The following is an 18,970-nucleotide window of genomic DNA, read 5'->3' on the forward strand; positions in this document are numbered from 1 at the left end:
CGGCACTGATGGGCACACATAGGCGGCACTGATGGGCACACATAGGCGGCACTGATGGGCACTCATGGGCGGCACTGATGGGCACTCATGGGCGGCACTGATGGGCACTCATGGGCGGCACTGATGGGCACTGATGGGCGGCACTGGGCACTCATAGGCGGCACAGATGGGCACTCATGGGTGGCACTGATGGCTACTTATGGGTGGCACAGATGGGCACTGATAGGTGGGCACTGGGCATGGATGGGCACTGTGGGGTGGCACTGATGGACACTGTAGGGTGGCACTGATGGACAATGTGGGGTGGCACTGATGGACACTGGGGCGGCACTGATTTAGCTATGTTGCCAGTCAGTGCCCATTTGTGGGCACTGATTGGCATCTTTTTTTTTTTTAATGCTTTTTTTTTTTTTTTTGACAGACTTTTTTTTTTTTTTTTTTTACAGACTTTTTTTTTTTTTTTTTGCCCACCCTGGTGGTCCAGGGTGGGCATCCCTGGTGGTCCATGTGGCGATCCGAGGGGGGGCTGCGCTGATAAACAATCAGCGCGAACCCCCCCTGTCAGGAGAGCCGCAGATCGTCTCTCCTCTACTCGCGTCTGTCAGACGCGAGTGAGGAAGAGCCGACAACGGCTTTTCCTGTTTACACCGTGAACAGCCGTGATTCGACACGGCTGATCACGTGGTAAAGAGTCTCCGTGAGAGACTCTTTACCAAGATCGGTGTTGCGGGGTGTCAGACTGACACCCCGCAACAACGATCGCCGCGATGCGCGCCCCCGGGGGCGCGCAGCGGCTCAGAATCCTGAGGACGTCATATGACGTCCGGTCAGGATCAGACAACCACTTTGCCGCCGTCAATATGTCATTGGCGGGCGGCAAGTGGTTAACTTGTAATACCAACGGCCACCACCAGATGGCGCCAGCTTACACATCTGGTGGTAATAACTTGTAATACCAACGGCTCACCACCAGATGGTGCCAGCTAAAAAAAATAAATAAAAATAAAAAAAAACGTTTTTTTTGCCCCCCCTTCCAAGCCAAGTCGCCAGGACCCTATTTCTAGTCGCCATGGCGACCTGGCGCCCGGGATTTGTCGAGCCCTGCTTTAAGTAACCTCCCCCATAAGTCTGTGCGGAGGTGTCACATGCTACGATGCTGCAGGGCATTGTGGGATGTGTAGTCTGTTTCTCCTAAGAGTCAATGGAGTCCATATCTCCCGCTACTTGCATTCCCACAATGCATAACTTCTTAAAAGGTAACTTACATATTTACAAGCGTGAATATAGTCCCAGCGAGGATGGCCTGTCACTTGATTCTGACAGGGCGACCCCGCTACACTCGCATTACTGTGTGGAGTTACAGACAGAAGAACAGGAAGTGAGAATTTCTCAGAAGAAAGCAACATGGAAGGATGAGGTAAGTGAAGGAGGACTGCACTAAGGTAAAGGAAGCTATATAGGGATTTTTTTTTTACCTTTACAACCCCTTTAATTGTCATGATCATACTACATGTTCACATTTAATAAAATCTTTTTAATATATGTATTTTTGTAATCATTTAACTTTGCTGCCAAAAAACCCATTGGGGGAACCTTCCCTTTTTGTAATATTCGGGGTGTGTAGCACCATTCTCTCTCAATATATGTGCTTTTCCCATTCTGTCTATAATAAGACTTAACTGTGGGTACTGGAAATATCTCCTAAACCTTCACGGTTTAGAAAATATTTACCACATACGCTTGTGCCAACGTCATTGGGACATGCGTACTAAAGAATGGCCACGATCGTGCCCTTTATTCAGCAGCGTGCTGTGACCGTCCGCTCCAAAACCCAAGCGCTGGAGTGATGTCACACGACTTCAGCCAGTGACAGAGCGGGTGATCTGCCGATATGGTTCCCCCCCTTGACTGCGCAAGCGCAATCCGAGCCAACGGAAATCACTGAACCTGATCAGCTGTAGCAACAGGTCCAGGGCGACGTGGAATTCGCTGAAAGTGGCCAGTTGGCCTCACGTCCTTGCTTCGCTCGGCCTCCTGGCTCTTTTTTTCTTCCAAGTCCACAGGGATGTTAAGGAATGAGCCTGGATGCCGAGTACAGCTAATCAGGTTCAGGGATTTCCTTGGGCTTCGTCTGTCAAGCAGGGAATCATATCGATAGAGGAACTAGCTCGACAAGACACCGGAGTCCATGACCCTGGAAGGAAGAGGGGTGAAGATGGACGCGGCCACCAGCGGGGGACATTGCGGGCTTTGTTTGCAGGTAAGTGGCACCAGGGGCGGACTGACAACTCATGGGGCCCCCGGGCAATAGAAGATTATGGGGCCCCCGGGCTTCTAGATGGCCACCACGCCAGGAGGCAGTGCAGAGGTGAGGCAGCTAAAATCTCTGGATTTTCACATCAAAAGCATGTCGGTTTCGGACATATCAGGGACAGTATGTAAAAAAAAAAACACAGATTTTTACATACTGTCCCTGGTTTTACTGAGCCTGACAACCCTGATGGGGCCCCCTAGTGGCATGGGGCCCTCGGGCAGTGCCCGAGTGACTCAATGGTCAGTCCGCCCGAGTGGCACATATCGGCTAGTATGCATGATTCTTTTACTTTGCAGGGAAAAAATTAGGGTTTACTTCCTCTAAACCAGGGGTCTCCAAACTTTCTGAAACAAAGGGCCAGTTTACTGTCTTTCAGACTTAGTGCCCATTCACACCTAGGCGTATATACGCCTGTAGCACGACGCCGCAGCAGCCCCTGATACGCTGGAGGGGCGAGTTTACATTGTCGGCTATGGAGATGGTTCACATCTCCACGCCGAACGCTGTACGCCTGCCGCCTGAAAACAAGTCCCGGACCTTTTTTTCAGGCGGCTTTCGGCGTTCGGCCATAGCTGACAATGTTGTCACCCCTCCTGTGTATGTTACCGCGGCGTATTTTACCGCGTTTTGTCGCGGCAAATCGCGGGACAAAACGCCGCAATTTGTCGCGGCAAAATACGCCGAGGTAACATACGTCTAGGTGTGAATGCAGCCTTGGGGGGGGGGGGCAGCACTGGTCAGCGGGAATAGAAAACTTTACTGGTATCAGTGGGAGAAAACCATGCCCCATCTTTGGTATTAGGGGGAGGAATAGTGCCTCATTGTTGGTGTCGGTGGGAGAAATTGCACCCCAATTTTGGTGTCAGTTTGGAGACCCCTGCTCTAAACAATTGCTCACTGTACAAATAGCAAAAAAAAAAAAAAACTTACTGGAAAGTTCTTTGAAATCTTAGCAACTAAGCTATGTGGACAATAGAACCCCAGAATATGTAAGTCGTTGTTCTATCGAGTATCTCTACCATCCACCAAGCCACAAGATCAGTTTTGGATGGAATGTGAGCGCCAGTAGGATCACACAGCCCATTATCAGGCCATCCACCAGCACAGCTCCTTTTACTCTGAGGGAATGCAGTCCAGCCGGTCATATCACGTGGCAGCGCCCACAGACAACACTAGGTGATAGGCTGAGAGTGCTCTACCCCCCTGTGGGCCCGCCCCCCGCCAGCGACCAATCACATTCCCTGTACCCTATCCCCGCCCCGTGCGCGTTGTTTGGTGTGAGAGTGGAAACATGGCGGCGATCAGAGCAGTGGCAGGGACAGGGAACCGGCTCTCTCGTTGTGTGCTCAGCTGGGCTCGTTCTAACCTACAATGTTCTGCGAGATCGGCAGCGCACTTCACCTTCCTCCCGGATCCCGAGCCCAGCGAATATGGTGAGACAGGCTTGCCTGCAGTGTGTGACATTGTCAGTTGCTGGGGGTGACATTGTTTACTAAGCACACAGCAAGTGTGTACCCTCTAAGGTGACTTTATTAGAGCAATGGTGGTGACCCCAGCACAGAGATTGGGGTGTCTGTAGATCACATACCTGGTATTAGGGCTCATTCACACCTGGGATCTCTAACACATGGGATTCAATGTGTTTTTGTGTTCATATAGCAGTAAGCATGTTCATCTCTTGCTGCCTAACACAAAGGTGTGGTGGGCTTTAACACCTACACATATGGGACCAGCTCCTAATCATGTGACCACAGTGGTCACATGATCGGCCAACCCCCCAAGGTGATCTTTATAAAAGAGCGCCAAGACGGGTGACAATGAGTTCAAATAGATGGGTTGTGACTGCACCAAAACATCCCCAAAAAAAGGTCACATTTTTTTTTTTTTTGAAGCATGCCACAACACGTAGTAGTGTATTACCGTGTGCTGCAACACATGTGTACTAGGGTTGCCACTTCACCCCTTTAAATCCAAACACATATGAATTACACAGGTTCTGTGGCTGATTAAAGCGGAGTTCCACTCGTTTGCAAGTTTATTAAAAGTCAGCAGCTACAAAAAGTGTGGCTGCTGACTTTTAATAAACAGACAATCACCTGTCCCATGATCCGGCGATGCGGGCGCCCAAAGCCTCACTTCTCTCCCCGGCATTGCAAGTGTGGGCAGCCGGGTGCACACTGCGTGTGCGTGAGTTACGTTACACTTTTAGTGGCCAGGCAATCTTCTGGGACCTGTGACATGTCTCAGAAGATTGCAGGGAGGGGGAGAGGAGGAGTCACCTAGGTGGCAATGTGACTGGAAACAGGAAGTGGGAGCTGGGTACCTGTCAAAACTAGGTGCCCGCTCCCCCCTACCAAAAACATAACATGCCAAATGTCGCATGTAAGGGGGGCAAGGAGTGCTTAAAGCGAAGTAACACTTTTGGGTGGAACTCCACTTTAAAGTGGAGGTTCACCCTAATAAACAAGTTTCTACCATGCCATCCAGCATACTAGCGCGAGCTACAGTATGCCTTTATTTTTATTTTTTGCGCCGTACTCACAGTTTAATCCCTTAGTTAAGTTTCAGACTCCCCGCGGGGAATGGGCGTTCCTATGCAGAGGGGAACATGATTGACGGCCGGCTATGGCGCGTCACGCTTCCCGAAAATAGCCGGAGTAGGACTCTGCTCTTCACGGCGCTATACGGCGCCTGCACACAGACTAGGAGCTGACTGCGCAGGCGCCGTCAAGAGCCAAGTCCTATTTCGGCTATTTTCGGGAAGCGTGACGCACCATAGCCGGCCGTCAATCATGTTCCCCTCTGCATAGGAACACCTACTCCCAGCGGGAAGTCTGAAACTTAACTAAGGGATTAAACTGTGAGTACGGCGCAAAAAATAAAATAAAGGCATACTGTAGCTCGCGCTAGTATGCTGGATGGCATGGTAGAATTTTTTTTTTTTTTTTTTTTTTTTTAGGGTGAACCCCCGCTTTAAGGTGTTAATTAAACTTTGTGCCTTATCTGCATTAAATTAGCCCCAGAATCTGTGTAATTCATATGCGTTTGTGTTTAAAGGGATAAGGTGGCAACCCTAGTGTGTGCCCTTTGTGCCTCGGGGTAACATGGGAAAAGAGAGGCCAGCACAATGCACCCACACATGCAGTGTTAAAGCGATTGTAAACCACTGTTGGTTTAAAAAAATAAAAATAAAAAAAAATACACATTATGTAATACTTGCCTTACAACAAAGCCCTCCAGCTCTGCACTGAGAGAGCTGACACCGTCCCCTGGTCTTTCTTCAGGGTTCGTGCGATCCGGTTGTGTGATTGGCTGAACCCGCAATGACTTCACTCATGCGAATGCGTGCAAAAGCCCTTGGTTCCGGCACAAAGCTTTGAATTTCTGGCAAGGTATGCTGGACCTTCAGAGCACATGCGCCAATGATAAACATCCCTTGTAATAGAAAAAAACATGACAGGTCCTCTTAAATATGAGATCTGGGGTAAAAAATACCTCAGATCTCATATTTAGACTAAAATGCAATAAATAAATTTGTCATTTGAAAAAATTACGACAAAAAAAGGTGCCTTTAAGACGCATGGGCAGAAGTGACGTCTTGACATCGTTTCCCGCCCCGCTATGGTATAGAGACGGGTGGTGGCCATCTTCCCCTCACTTTTATCTATGGCACAGAGGGAGAAGGACCCGATCGCCTCCGCTGCTACCGACGGCTCCGGTAAGCGGCGGAGGGCGCGGGAGAGCGGCAGGAAGGGGGGGCATTCTCCTGCCTCTGATAACGGTGATCTCGCAGCGAATCCGCCGCAGAGACCACCATTATCGTTTACAGGACCGGCCATGGAAAAGATGGATATCTCGGTTGTGGCAGAAGCTGCTGCCATTACCGAGACATCCATCTTTAAAGTGCCGACGTATATGTACATGAGCTGGTCCTTATTAATAACCAAAACACATAATCTGATGGCAGCTCAGTGCAGACCCCAGAAGTTTTTTTATTTTTATAGAGGTTTCGGAGATTAATTTTGATGCAGAATTTTGTGTGTTGCGCAGCCTTCATCTTAAATTTAACCATGGCTTATTCATTTTTCCAATTTTTAGCTGAGCTCATCGGGTGTCACAATATTTTCTTATAAATAATGCCGCATGTTTGATAAGCTTGCACTGCAAACAAATAAACACATTATCATCTTTTTGCAATTACAAATATACAAAGACTGTAAAGAGTACATACCTCCTAAATAAATAAATAAAATAAATAAATAAATAATAATAAACAAAAATTGAGAACCTCTCCAAAATGTTTAAAAATTTGTAATTGTTCATTTAAACGTTTAAAAGAGAACTCCAGGCAAAATGCACATTTTAAACTGCATCCGAAGCACAAACTTTTTTTTATTGCAGTTTGAAAGGGTTTGAGCCTCTGTTGGGTTTGTATGCTTTCTGAGCCCCCATTAGGGAGATTCACCCTCTTTGTCCTAATGACCATTTCTTGGTAGGAACGTGGGGAATAAACCAAAGTTTTGATTTCTTTCTGGAACCAGGAATAGAGGTGAAATCTTTCATTGGGGACACTTGTGCTGGTGACGGCTTTCTAAGAGCCCATTTAAACATGTGCATTTTAGCAAAGCAAGGTAAAAAGCATGTTGCTACAATGCATGTCTACACGCCTGCTGTATGTGCATTGCGGTACTATTAATTGGGAATTGCCCGTCCTCTTCCCCCTTTAAAAACAAAACAAAAAAGGGGAACTTGCACATTCTTTTGAGAGTTGCCAACCTATTCATAATCCTAGGGCTACTTTAACACTGTTCATGTTAATGCGTGCATATGCGCTACTTTGGCGAGATTTCCTCTTCCTATGGGGGAGATTTACTAAGGCTCCATTCACACCTATGCGTTTCGACTTGTGGGCGGAATCACCATGATTCTGCCTGTGATTCCAAATCGTGGCAGGATGCATTTGCGATGCCATTACTTCATAGCGGTGCGATTTTTTATTTTTTTTTTTTTTTTTTTTTTTTTTTTTTTTTGCCACGATAAATTGTGCCGCAGTCGTGGCAAAATCACGCTGCATGAAGCTTGTCACTTAAAAAGGAACAGGAGCTTCTTTTAGGGCGACAGCCTAGGTGTTAATGGGACCTAAGGCCTGGTTCACACCTATGCATTTTTAGCGCTTTTTTCAGTTTCACAGAAACACACTACAGTCCATGTAACATGGTTTCCTATGGATGTAGTTCACATCTGTGCATTTTTTGGAAAGGTCCAAGGACTTTTTTCTGGTTTTTGGTTCCATAGATTTCAGTGGATCGAAAATGTGTATTGAAAAACGCAAAATGCATCTGCAATATGCAAACTGCAACCTGTATAAGAGTGAATCGGGCCTTAAACTGGTGCAAATAGAATCTGGTGCAGTTGTGCGTAGTAAGGCCCCTTTCACACGGGGCGGATCAGTAATGATCCGCCCCGTGAACCTCCGCTTGCTCAGCGGGGATCGCTCCGTTGATCCCCGCTGAGCCGGCGGATGACAGGGCGGTCCCCTGCACACTGTGCAGGGACCGCCCTGTCTTTTCTCCGCTCTCCCCTATGGGGGGATCGGATGAACACGGACCGTCTGTCCGTGTTCATCCGATCCGCCAGACGGATGGAAAAGTAGGTTTTTCCTCTTGTCACACTTTGGTGGATCGGAGCGGGTCGAATGTCAGCGGGCATGTCACCACTGACATCCGCGGCTCCGTAGAGGAGCACGGAGTGCCCGTTCAGGTCCGCCTAAAAAACTGGTAGGCGGACCTGAATGAGCCACCCGTGTGAAAGGGCCCTAATTGATCTGCTTCTAGTTTTATAGTCAAATTTTAATTGAACAAGCTGAAGTTAGAAGCTGATTGGCTACCATGCACAGCTGCACCAGATTTTGTATGCTCCAGTTTTATTAAATCAACCCCATAGTGTCGATGGGACAGGACTAAAGAAATATTTAAAAAACAAAAACTGATCGGGGTTTTGTTACTCTATCCTAAAATAAAATAAAGTTTTAGATATCTTGGCTATGCTATTAATATTGCAGGTCTTAGTCCAGGTTCACACTTGGCTGCGGGAATGAAGCCGTGCGAGTTCAGCTGAACTCGCACAATTTCACTCCTGCTTGTCAGTCCCAATTTCAGCTGCGATTTCAGAGACATCTGTGCAGGTTCCTTTTTCGAAATCGGTGAAGCGCAAGAATATGTGGCATTGCCCCGATTAGGACGGTGCCATCTTACCAATGTGAACCAGAGCTTATTTTATTTTATGTATTGGAGAAATAAATTGAGTGCTTAGAACCTGATATTATGTACATTGGCTCGTTTTGATTCTGGTATGGCATCTGTAACCACTTATCCATGAAAAAAATTATTGTAATGACTGAGAAGATTATGTAAAAACACAATCATTATTTTGGTTTCCTATAATGACCCCTCCCCTCCCTTCTCGCCATTAAACATTAATAAAAATATTCTGGGAACTTTGGAAGATCTATACTTAATTTTATATTGTGCCTACATATTTAATCTCACAATATTATCTGCTGTTTTGAAAATGCTGTGTGCTAGGCTCTCCAGTTGGTAGATCTTATACCTGTATCTATTTCTCATACGTAATTTCATGATTCTCAAGTTAAAATTTGAATGTTTCGCATTCTGTGTACCGTATTTGCCGGCGTATATGACAAACTTTTATGCTTAAAAATATGCCTCAAAAATCGGGGCGTCGTCTTATATGCCGGATGCAGAGTCAGTCAGACTGTGGGTGTCCATTTTTTAAAAGCTATGCCTCCTCCTCGTGCTGTTCCGTGATAGGCAGAACACTCAGTTTCCCAGCAGAGCCTGTGTTCAATGTTCCGCCTATCACGGACGTCCTCTCGTTACAGGTGGTAACAGACTTTATTGACAAGATACATAGCACTAATTCACCAACTGCAAAACGAAGCAAGTATTAAAGGATATGGCAGCATAGGAGTTAACGGGTGCAAATTGACTTGTATATTTTTTTTGCAAAATATATAGAAATATAAAAAAAATAAGTTCTCAGTATATATCTACTTTTTTATGCATGGATTTTGTTCATTTACTCTTAAGCCATGCACATATAGTACCTGCAGACTCACATCCAGCAGCGAAGGTAACAAGGCCTGGTAATGTCCTGTGTCACAGTGACACGCATTGGATACGTTAAACTGCTTTTATTAGAACAAGGTCTTAGCAACCTGGTTCCTATCAAGTTTCTGAGTCTGTGATGAGCAGCCGGGACATTAACAGTAGTTCTGAATGTTTAAACATTTGGAATGCCATCAACTGCATATGTTTTTTGTATGTGGAGGCAAAATGGATTTTCACACACTGGTCTGAGTGTTCTATTTGATAGATTGTAATAGCTGTTTTATTACGTTGTTAATATTGTTTTTGCTCCTGAAAGTTGCAAGAACGATGTAGGCTTAATGTACACGGGACGTTTTTACAACCGCTCCTGAAGGATTTAACTTGACAGATAGTAACCGACAAGTCCCGCACACGATGTAATTGATGATATCAACAGCGGTGACGTTGAATGTCCAACAAGCTAAATCTCCTCGGAAGAGCTTTAATATTTAATTAAAAAAACAAATTGCTCTAAGATTTCAGTTTTGCCATGTGTACACGCCGTGTTTAGACAAACTGATTTTTGATGGAAATCCAGCATTCTTGTACAGACTTCTTGTACAACATTTTAGGACACATTTATCAGCCTTCCCAGCTATCTCTCATGAACTAAATGTCATATATATATATATATATATATATATATATAACAGTGAAGAGGAGCGAGGGAAGTGTTTGTAGTCCAAATAAGCAGAGCAGCCTGCTTCTATGGTGCATTTTAATTCTACGTTTTAGCTTTTAAATTGCATAAAAAGTAAAATGAATTCCTGACTTTCCCACGCATTGTGCAACCTACTACTCGCCATGATTCTATAGTTATCGCCTCATCTGGACAAAGCATATTTGTCACTCTCGCATATCGGCCTATTGGTGATATTCTAAGTAGCATTGTTTCTCAGCTGATGTTGTTTTTCTTTCTCTTCCTTACAGGTCCAACACAAAAAATGAATCTCTTCCAGTCTGTGCAAAGTGCATTGGACAATACGCTATCCAGAGATCCAACAGCAGGTAAATTGTATTTAACGATGTGCAAAATATCTGTCTGCCAATGAGCCAAGTTTGTTTTACTAACAACACCGTTCAACTGTCAGGGGATCCTCTCCCCACACTTGCTGTCAGATTTCAAAAACCGCATGCATCTTTCAATCATAAGAATATGTGAATGAATTAAGTACACGTCCCCTCTTCCGCCATGGTAGGCGGCTTGTAATCTCCATGAACTGCAAGGAAGATTGTGAGCACTCTCATAGTTCATTGATGCTTTCGGACTGAAAGTTTCCAGATGGCTTAGGACAGCCGCGAATATGTTATTACATTATACAGATACTATTTCTGTTAAGGGCACGTTTTAAGCAGCTCAAGATGCAGGACATCTGAGAAGGGTTATAAATGATCTGTTTCCATTATCTGAGGCTGGTGGTTCTCCATTTCCCAGTATATAAATGGTTAGCATGGGTATGTGATTCACATACAATCATTTCATGCATAACATCCAATCAGATTTGGCCAACGATTGAACCCTAGATGGTGCGAAGGGTGACGTGGTCTGTGTTTTGTTTGGAGCGGTCATAATTTTATTTTTTTCAGTTGCCAAAGCAGTTTTTGAGGGACGGTTACTGAATGAACTTTCCTCGCATGGATATACTCTTTCAAGCATACTTTGCAATAAAAAAATAGAGATATTTAGTTCACACATATTGCAATACATGTTTAAGCTTGCCAACTGCATCAGTTTTGTAAGATATTCCCTGGAATTCATAAAGAACGCTGTAAATTTTATAGAAATTTGTCTTGTGGTAGTGCAACAAAGGTTGGAACTTGTAAAAGATCCACTTACAACAGTTGCAGACATCTCTGGTGTGACGTGGCGAAGTTGTACAGCAACATAGCTGGAGCTTGGAGAGCAATGGAAATGGATCAAACATCTGTTACAGAGGAAAAGTTTGTAACGGAATTGTCTCAAAAATATGACACAATCAACAATTTACTTCAGCATAGCAGAGGTCTTAACCTCCACTTTTCAAAATAGTCTTCCAGAACAACTACTTGTTTAGGTTTGCGAATATGGCGGTATTTCTTTATGCAATTGTTAACCATTGTGCCATACGGTAAAGGTCTGATGACTATTTCAATTTGTGGCACGCATCGGTGCCAACAATGAAAATGTTGCAGATTTTCACGCTGCACAAGCCTTCCTACTACATCTATACTACTAGAAATGCATTGCAAATGACTTGTGTAATGGTCCTCAATGACTTTTATAACACTATAGAGATGGCTTGTTATATACAAGCTATTAGGTTCTATGGACACCTAGAACCCAATTAGGCTGCGCGCAGCCTACAATAGAACTAGTGGCTGTAGGTATACGCTGATACTTGTGTAAACGCATACATATGAGCATGCCCCTAGATACAGACAGTCTGCGTCTATAATCATAGGGCATACATGTATGTGTGTTTTTACACTTTTACACAAATGCTGATGTATATCCCTGTATTGATTCCTATGCAAAGCTTGTATGCAGTATGTCTTGCTCCTGTGTGGGTAAATATACCCAAACTTTACATTCTACAACCCCAGGCATTAACGTGTATTGGAGATCTATGCACCGTTAGAAAATACTAGCCAAAGTTGTAAGGTTGTCTCTCAAATTTTGGTAAAAAATCTCTCCGGTTTTGTTGTGTGATTTGTACTACCATGAATCAAACATCTGGATGGGATCATTTAAATCGCTTCTCAAAATGTAGGAGCCCCCTCCTGAAGGATGCCGTGACACTGCAGGGAGGCATACCTCTGCCAGTGTTTTGCCCCGCCTACTAGGGCAAATGTCGCTGTTTTCCTTGTCTGCTGAACTTGCAGGCAGAAAAAGTGGCAATGCTTAGGGGAAATGGAAGCAATCCTATCAATGTATCGTGCTGGTCATCCAATGCAATAAAAAAAGGAGACTCCCAGACACAACCTTGCAGTCCTCCCAAGCTAAACCTTGGTTCTTACATCAGGTATGCTGTTCTTTCAGACCAAGCAAATGTGCATGGTTGTGTCGCTTTAGGGAGTTAGATTGATGTAGGATAACGTAACTGAGGATTTCTGCTGTCTGTAGATGTGATGCTGAGGGGTAGGGTGCTGTATTTTGGGTAGCAGAAATTTTGCATTGCATGGGGAAGAATGGTTGCAGGGAGTCATGCTTGTAACTTTCGGCCTTGCAAAGCCTCATGAGACTTGTAGTTCCGCAACAGCTAGAGGAGGGACGCCAATTTGATACCTAAGGTTTAGGAAAATGGCACTGAGAGACCAGGAGCTAGCAGCATTGAAAGTTGCTTTGGTAGGAATTTAATAGTTTATAAAGAAAATGTTTGTTTTATTTTTCTCAATGTGTTAGGTTGAAAAATGCTGAGGGTTTGATGCAGCTTTAAGATCTGTAGTTAAACTATAAATTTCCGTACAGTATTTCACAAAAGTGAGTACACCCCTTACATTTTTGTAAATATTTTATTATATATTTTCATGTGACAACACTAAAGAAATGACACTTTGCTACAATGTAAAGTAGTGAGTGTACAGCTTGTATAACAGTGTAAATGTTGTTGTCCCCTCAAAATAACTCGACACACAGCCATTAATGTCTAAACTGCTGGCAGCAAAAGTGAGTACACCCCTAAGTGAAAATGTCCAAATTGGGGCCAAAGTGCCAATATTTTGTTTGGTCATCATTTTCCAATACTGCCTTAACCCTCTTGGGCATGGAGTTCACCAGAGCTTCACAGGTTGCCACTGGAGTCCTCTTCCACTCCTCCATGACGACATCACGGAGCTGGTGGATGTTGGAGACCTTGTACTCCTCCACCTTCCATTTGAGGATGTCCCACAGATGTTCAATAGGGTTTAGGTCTGGAGACATGCTTGGCCAATCCATCACCTTTACCCTCAGCTTCTTTAGTACGGCAGTGGTTGTCTTGGAGGTGTGTTTGGGGTCGTTATGTTGGAATACTTTTCGGTGGTGTCGCATAAAAAGATATAATAGTTACAAAAATGTTTTTCCCTGGAACATTTTGTAGGTGCCTTGAGATCCTGCTAGTAAGACCATTGGAAAGGCAGTTTCTTGATAGTCTTTTTCTCTGCAGTGAAATTGCTGCAGTGTTTGTCACCCTTGCAATTGCTGCCAAGATAACCATGATGGCCCTATCCATAAATAGCCACAATTGGCTGTTCTCACAACCTTTTTAGATTGCCAGCACACTTCTCTAGCTGAAAGAGCTAAGGGAAATTATGGAAAATCCATACTCGGCCCCCTTCCCCTGTCCCCTTCAGCACTGTCTAGCAGAGTACTGGAGCAATTTAGTTTTCCAGCTGCAAATATTTAAAAAGAAATATGGTAACTAGGATTATTTTAAGACCTTTAAAGGCCAAGTAATCTGTACACTCATAGCCCATCGACACTTCCTCCAGCTCTGCAATTGAAATCCTTTACAAAGGTGTTTATCAATCTATATGACACCTTTCACACTGTGGCGCTTTGCAGGCGCTATAATGCTAAAAATAGCCCCTGCAAAGCGCCCTGAAAGATCCGCTGCGGTCTCTCCAATGTTAAAGCCCCAAGGGCTTTCACACTGGAGCGGTGCACTGGCAGGACGGTAAAAAAAAATGTCCTGCTAGTAGCATCTTTGGAGCGGTGTGTATACCGCTCTTGCCCATTGAAATTAATGGGTACCGTAGCTATACTACCGGCAAAGCGCTGCTGCAGCTGCGCTTTGCGGGTGGTTTCAACCCTTTTCCGGCCACTAGCGGGGGTTAAAAGTGCCCCGCTAGTGGCCGAATAGCACAGTGAAATTGACGGTAAAGCGCAGCTAAAATAACGGCACTTTACTGCAGACGCTCCCAGTATGAAAGGGGCCTATTGGTTCTTTATTAAAGAGTAACTTGGCCTTTAAATGCTTTTTTGTATGGAAAATTACAGTTTTATACCTCCCAAGAGGAAACAATGGACGCTTTAGATTGACTTTAAAGGAAATGCAGTTGCTGCCATTGTCGTCCTCCTAACAATCATAGTCGCCTCGCTTCTTTTCCCTTTAAAAAAATTCTCGGCTGTTAATGTGGAGCAGTGATGCGTAGCCACAGGTGTTCAAGGTCGAGAGGGCAGCATTAAACAAGTTAATGTTCCTGTGTGCTCTAATGACAATCGAGTATGGCTTCTCCATAGTAAAGTCTACACTGAACAGAGATTGCCTGTCTTGGGAATATAGTTGCACATGCAACTATTTAGTCGTATTAATTTGAAAGTGGATTTCATGTACTAAGTGTTTTTCTAATGTAATTATAATGCATGTACCTATTTCTTCTGAGCTCCATTTAATTTTAAATACCATGCCAGTTTGTATAACAATAACAGATGTTTGTCATGTTCACCAAGGAGATCCATCTTGACAGGGCTTTCTTCACTTCTAATTAACTTCACATATTTGTGGCTGTCAAACACATAAAACAGAACATGAAAATGATGCTGTCGGAATCTTTTAAGATGCCAATTTCTGAAATGTCACACTCACAGCTCTGTGGCAGTCAGCACAGCTTGTAAAAACTCTAAAATAAAAATATCTGGTCTTTATCTGCTCCTGCTTGCATGATCTTTAAGAAAGCCAGCCATGTGATCAAGCCCAGCAGTGAACTGTAGAGCTGAGACCGTTTTTATTTATTTATTTATTTATTTTATATATATATATATATATATATATATATATATATATATATATATATATATATATATATATATATATATATATATATATATATATATATATATATTATATGCCAGTTTTAGCAACATTTTACAGCGTTGTCATTCATTCAAAGATCTGTGACTGAAAGAACTGCATTGACGCTGCCTCCAGCTCTCCAACTGAAAGCCCATACAGAGGGCTGGAGGAAGAGTTTCTGGGAGTCTGCTATCCAATAATTGCAAGGACAATAGATTACAGGCTATTTTGGTTTAAAAAAAATGCTTATTTTTGCAGGGGAAAAAATGTGCAATTTTTTTTATTTTTTTTGTCACTTTAGCCTTTAATTTGTGTACAAATATGCACTGTAATCTCACATTGATGACATATCTTGCCAGCTGTAAATATCCCCTGTCTTTCCCCCTGTTGTGTGGACATTGTATACGGATTTTATATCCAACTCTGTAAAAGTGCCCATATGTGTGGTAAGCAATACGTTTTTGTTCGGATTGTTTTGTTGGCTGTAGGGCCCCAGACGGCTCCCTAGGCATAAATTAATCAGAAGTGTAGAATAATATCTGTTCTAATTTTTTTGACCTGTGCTAAAATTAGCCAATACTGATACTGGGTGCAGGGGGTGAAGTTGTTATCACTATCAGTCATTTTTCTTAAATTCAAAGTGGTTATACATCCCGTACAACTACTTTTACCTACAGGTAAGCCTAGATTAAGGCTTACCTGTAGGTGCTGAAAATATATCCTAAACCTCCACGGTTTAGGAGATATTTACAATAGAGCTGTGCACCAATGACTATGGCGCAGGCGCAAATTAGAAACGGCGATCGTGCTGTTTCTAAAGGGGTCATGCCGTGACTGGCGGCTCCGGCCAGTCACAGTGCCGGAGTTCCTGGCCCCAGGAGGCAGAGAGATGACGATGAACGCTTGCTGCCAGTGGGGACAGCGGGAACATCGCAGGCTTCGGTTTCAGGTAAGTGACACATAATGGGCTGCTATGTGATGCATAGTAACCCATTTATGCTTTACCTTTGCTGGGAAATAAAGAGGAAGTAATGCCCATCAGGGATTACTTCCTCTTTACGGACTCTCAAATCCAGACCAATTTCCTCACACTATTGATTATATAGGAGTATAAATCTCCTCTTCCTTTTGTGTAAACTATCCCTGTCTTTTAAATTAAAAAAAGCCTACCCATGAACGCAGTACAAAACCTCATCTGATCCCTCATATGACCTCTATCATCCAATCATGCGCAAGTAAAAACCTATATATAATTTTTATAAATTTTCTCTGCACATTTATTTTTTATTTTTTTCCCCACATTCACTAAGCTAGAGTAACTCTTCTTGGAAAATGAACAGTCTATGTGCCTATGGTAAATCAAATCTTTGTGTAATGGTTTGGCATGGCTGTAGTATTAAGTACACATTTGCATCATGGCATAGTGTCGGTGTCTCATCTTGAAATACAAGTCGTTTTCAAAAAATGGTAAGGGGTATGCAGCATTCTGAAAAGTGACAAAAAATACAAATGTGTAAGATTAGGGAAAAATAAAAAAAAAAAAATCCAAAAAAGAAACCGAACAATTTACCATATAAGCTGTTTTATTAGACTTGGCACGACAGTGGTGGATTAAAACATTGCTATTTAGTCTAATATAGGCAGTCCCTGAGTTACAAACATCCGTGTTATGAACGAAATCTACTCCTATGAAGGGAAATTCACTCCTGTAAGAGTTGTGGGAAAAAGGTGTCTCCACTGAAGCTTTATCACCAATCCCGGTTTCCACAACAAACCTAAATGTTCCAAATCTAGCTGTCTCTGGGGCAGAACGTGAGGTAACATCTTCTGAACAGGGGCACAGATAGCAAAACATTCCTGGCCGGGAATCCTTTGTTTTATATGTCGCACGTCCTGGGATTGGATGTGTGATCCGTCTATCAAAGTCCCTGGACAAGGAGTAAGGGCTATATGTGACAGCGAGCAGCGGGAACATACTGCAATTGAAATGAAAGCTGCGATGTTCCTCAGCGCTCTGATCATCCGGCCACCTGCTCTTCTCTCTTCCCCTTTGCGATCGGCTCCCATACTCGGCCCACCCTTCAATTTTTGAGGGCTTCTATACAGTACTATTTAAAATCCAGTAACGCAGAGTTTCACCCTGCTCTGCACATGCTCAGTTGCTCTCTATTTTTAGACACTGCTGAGTTTGTAGAGGTCTGATCTGCTGACGGCAATAAAGTGGAATTAAACCCTCCTATCCTTTACAGCAAAGTAATGCTGCTTCTGTTTAATCTGCAACTGCCATGGTGTTGCACATGGTATCATTTTAGCCATTTGATGGTTTGACTGAGGACATAAGCAAAAGTAACAGCATAGCAATCCTGGCATTCCATCAATGTAACTGTTTTTTGAAACTGTTAAATCAATGGATTTAGGCGGCTTTATGATTTGCTGTTCAGGGGCTCTGGACTTCAGCGAAACGGCAGCCTCCAGCAAGAAGAAACATGACCAATGCTGAAGGCAATCTACAGCACACACAAATTTTGGTAGCATAATTCTTAATGTGGAATTTATGTTCTTTGCTAAAGAATAGAGCTGCACGATTCTGGAAAAAAATGAGAATCACAATTTTTTTTTGGGGGTTAGAATAAAGATCATCTTTCACATTTATATAAAAAAAATGGACTAACATTGTTGCGTTCTTTTTTCAGATTTAGAATTTTTCTCTCTTAACCACTTCAATACAGGACTCTCCCCCATCCCCCCCTTCCTTCCCGCCCAGTCCAATTTTCACCTTTCAGCTCTATCAAATTTTTGAATGACAATTGCACTGTCATGTGACGCTGTACCAAAACTACAAATAGAGCTTTCTTTTGGTGGCATTTGATCACCTCCTGGGGTTTCATTTTGTTATATGCCAGGCGGGAATTGGTTATGTGTGTGTGTGTGTGTGTGTGTGTGTGTGTGTGTGTATATGTATATGTATATATATATAATGCGCGTGTGTGTGTGTGTGTGCATACATACATACATACATACAGGATTGTAATATTTGGTGGTTGTTGTGTTTTTTTTTTTTTTTTTTTTTTTTGAAGCGTAGAAATCAAGACCTTTTGGTTTACATGGTCAGGAATTAGGTGAAATAATTTGAATTCAATTCGAAATTCCTCTAGTTCCCTCTACTGGTGTGCTAGTAATGGTTTAACCACTTACCGGCTGATAGCAAAATGACGGCCGGGCAGTGGCTGCGTTATCCTGACTGGACGTCGTGACGTCCAGCAGGATAACTGCCACCGCGCGTCCTTTGGGGCTCGCATCACAGTGGTCGGTGGTGCGGTGTGTCAGTCTGACACACCAATCTCAGTAAAGAGTCTCCAATCACGGCTGATCACAATGTAAATGGGAAGAGCCGTTGATCGGCTTTTCCTCACTCGCGTCTGACAGATGTGAGTAAAGGAGAGACGATTGGCTGCTCTCCTGACGGGGGTCTGTGCTGATTGTTTGCTTATCAGCGCAGCCCCCCCCCCCTCGGATCCCACCCAGGACCACCAGGATGGCCATCCACACTGGTCCACCAGGTATGCGCCCCCTAGATCACCAGGGGAATGCAAATCTGTGCCCAGGCAGCTGCCAATCGGTGCTCACCCACTATGCCTACCACTGCCACCAAGGATACCTGTGGGGTCAGTGCCACGAATAAATGGCCAGCAGTGCCGCCTATCAGTGCCACCCATATGTACCCATCTTTGCAG

General features: G+C 43.8%; 1 protein-coding gene across 1 annotated transcript in view; it reads left to right on the plus strand.

Annotated features, from left to right (window-relative positions):
• The first annotated feature begins 3,570 nt into the window (after nt 1-3,570).
• BCKDHB (branched chain keto acid dehydrogenase E1 subunit beta) overlaps nt 3,571-18,970 on the plus strand; it is a 237,392-nt gene continuing 221,992 nt past the window's right edge. The window contains exons 1-2 of the mRNA XM_040350008.1: nt 3,571-3,747; nt 10,414-10,491. Coding sequence (XP_040205942.1) covers nt 3,606-3,747; nt 10,414-10,491 — 220 coding nt within the window. The 5' untranslated portion in view covers nt 3,571-3,605. The remainder of the gene's footprint in view (nt 3,748-10,413; nt 10,492-18,970) is intronic.

Source organism: Rana temporaria, chromosome 4 (assembly GCF_905171775.1).
Source record: "Rana temporaria chromosome 4, aRanTem1.1, whole genome shotgun sequence".
In the NCBI taxonomy this organism is placed as follows: domain Eukaryota; kingdom Metazoa; phylum Chordata; class Amphibia; order Anura; family Ranidae; genus Rana; species Rana temporaria.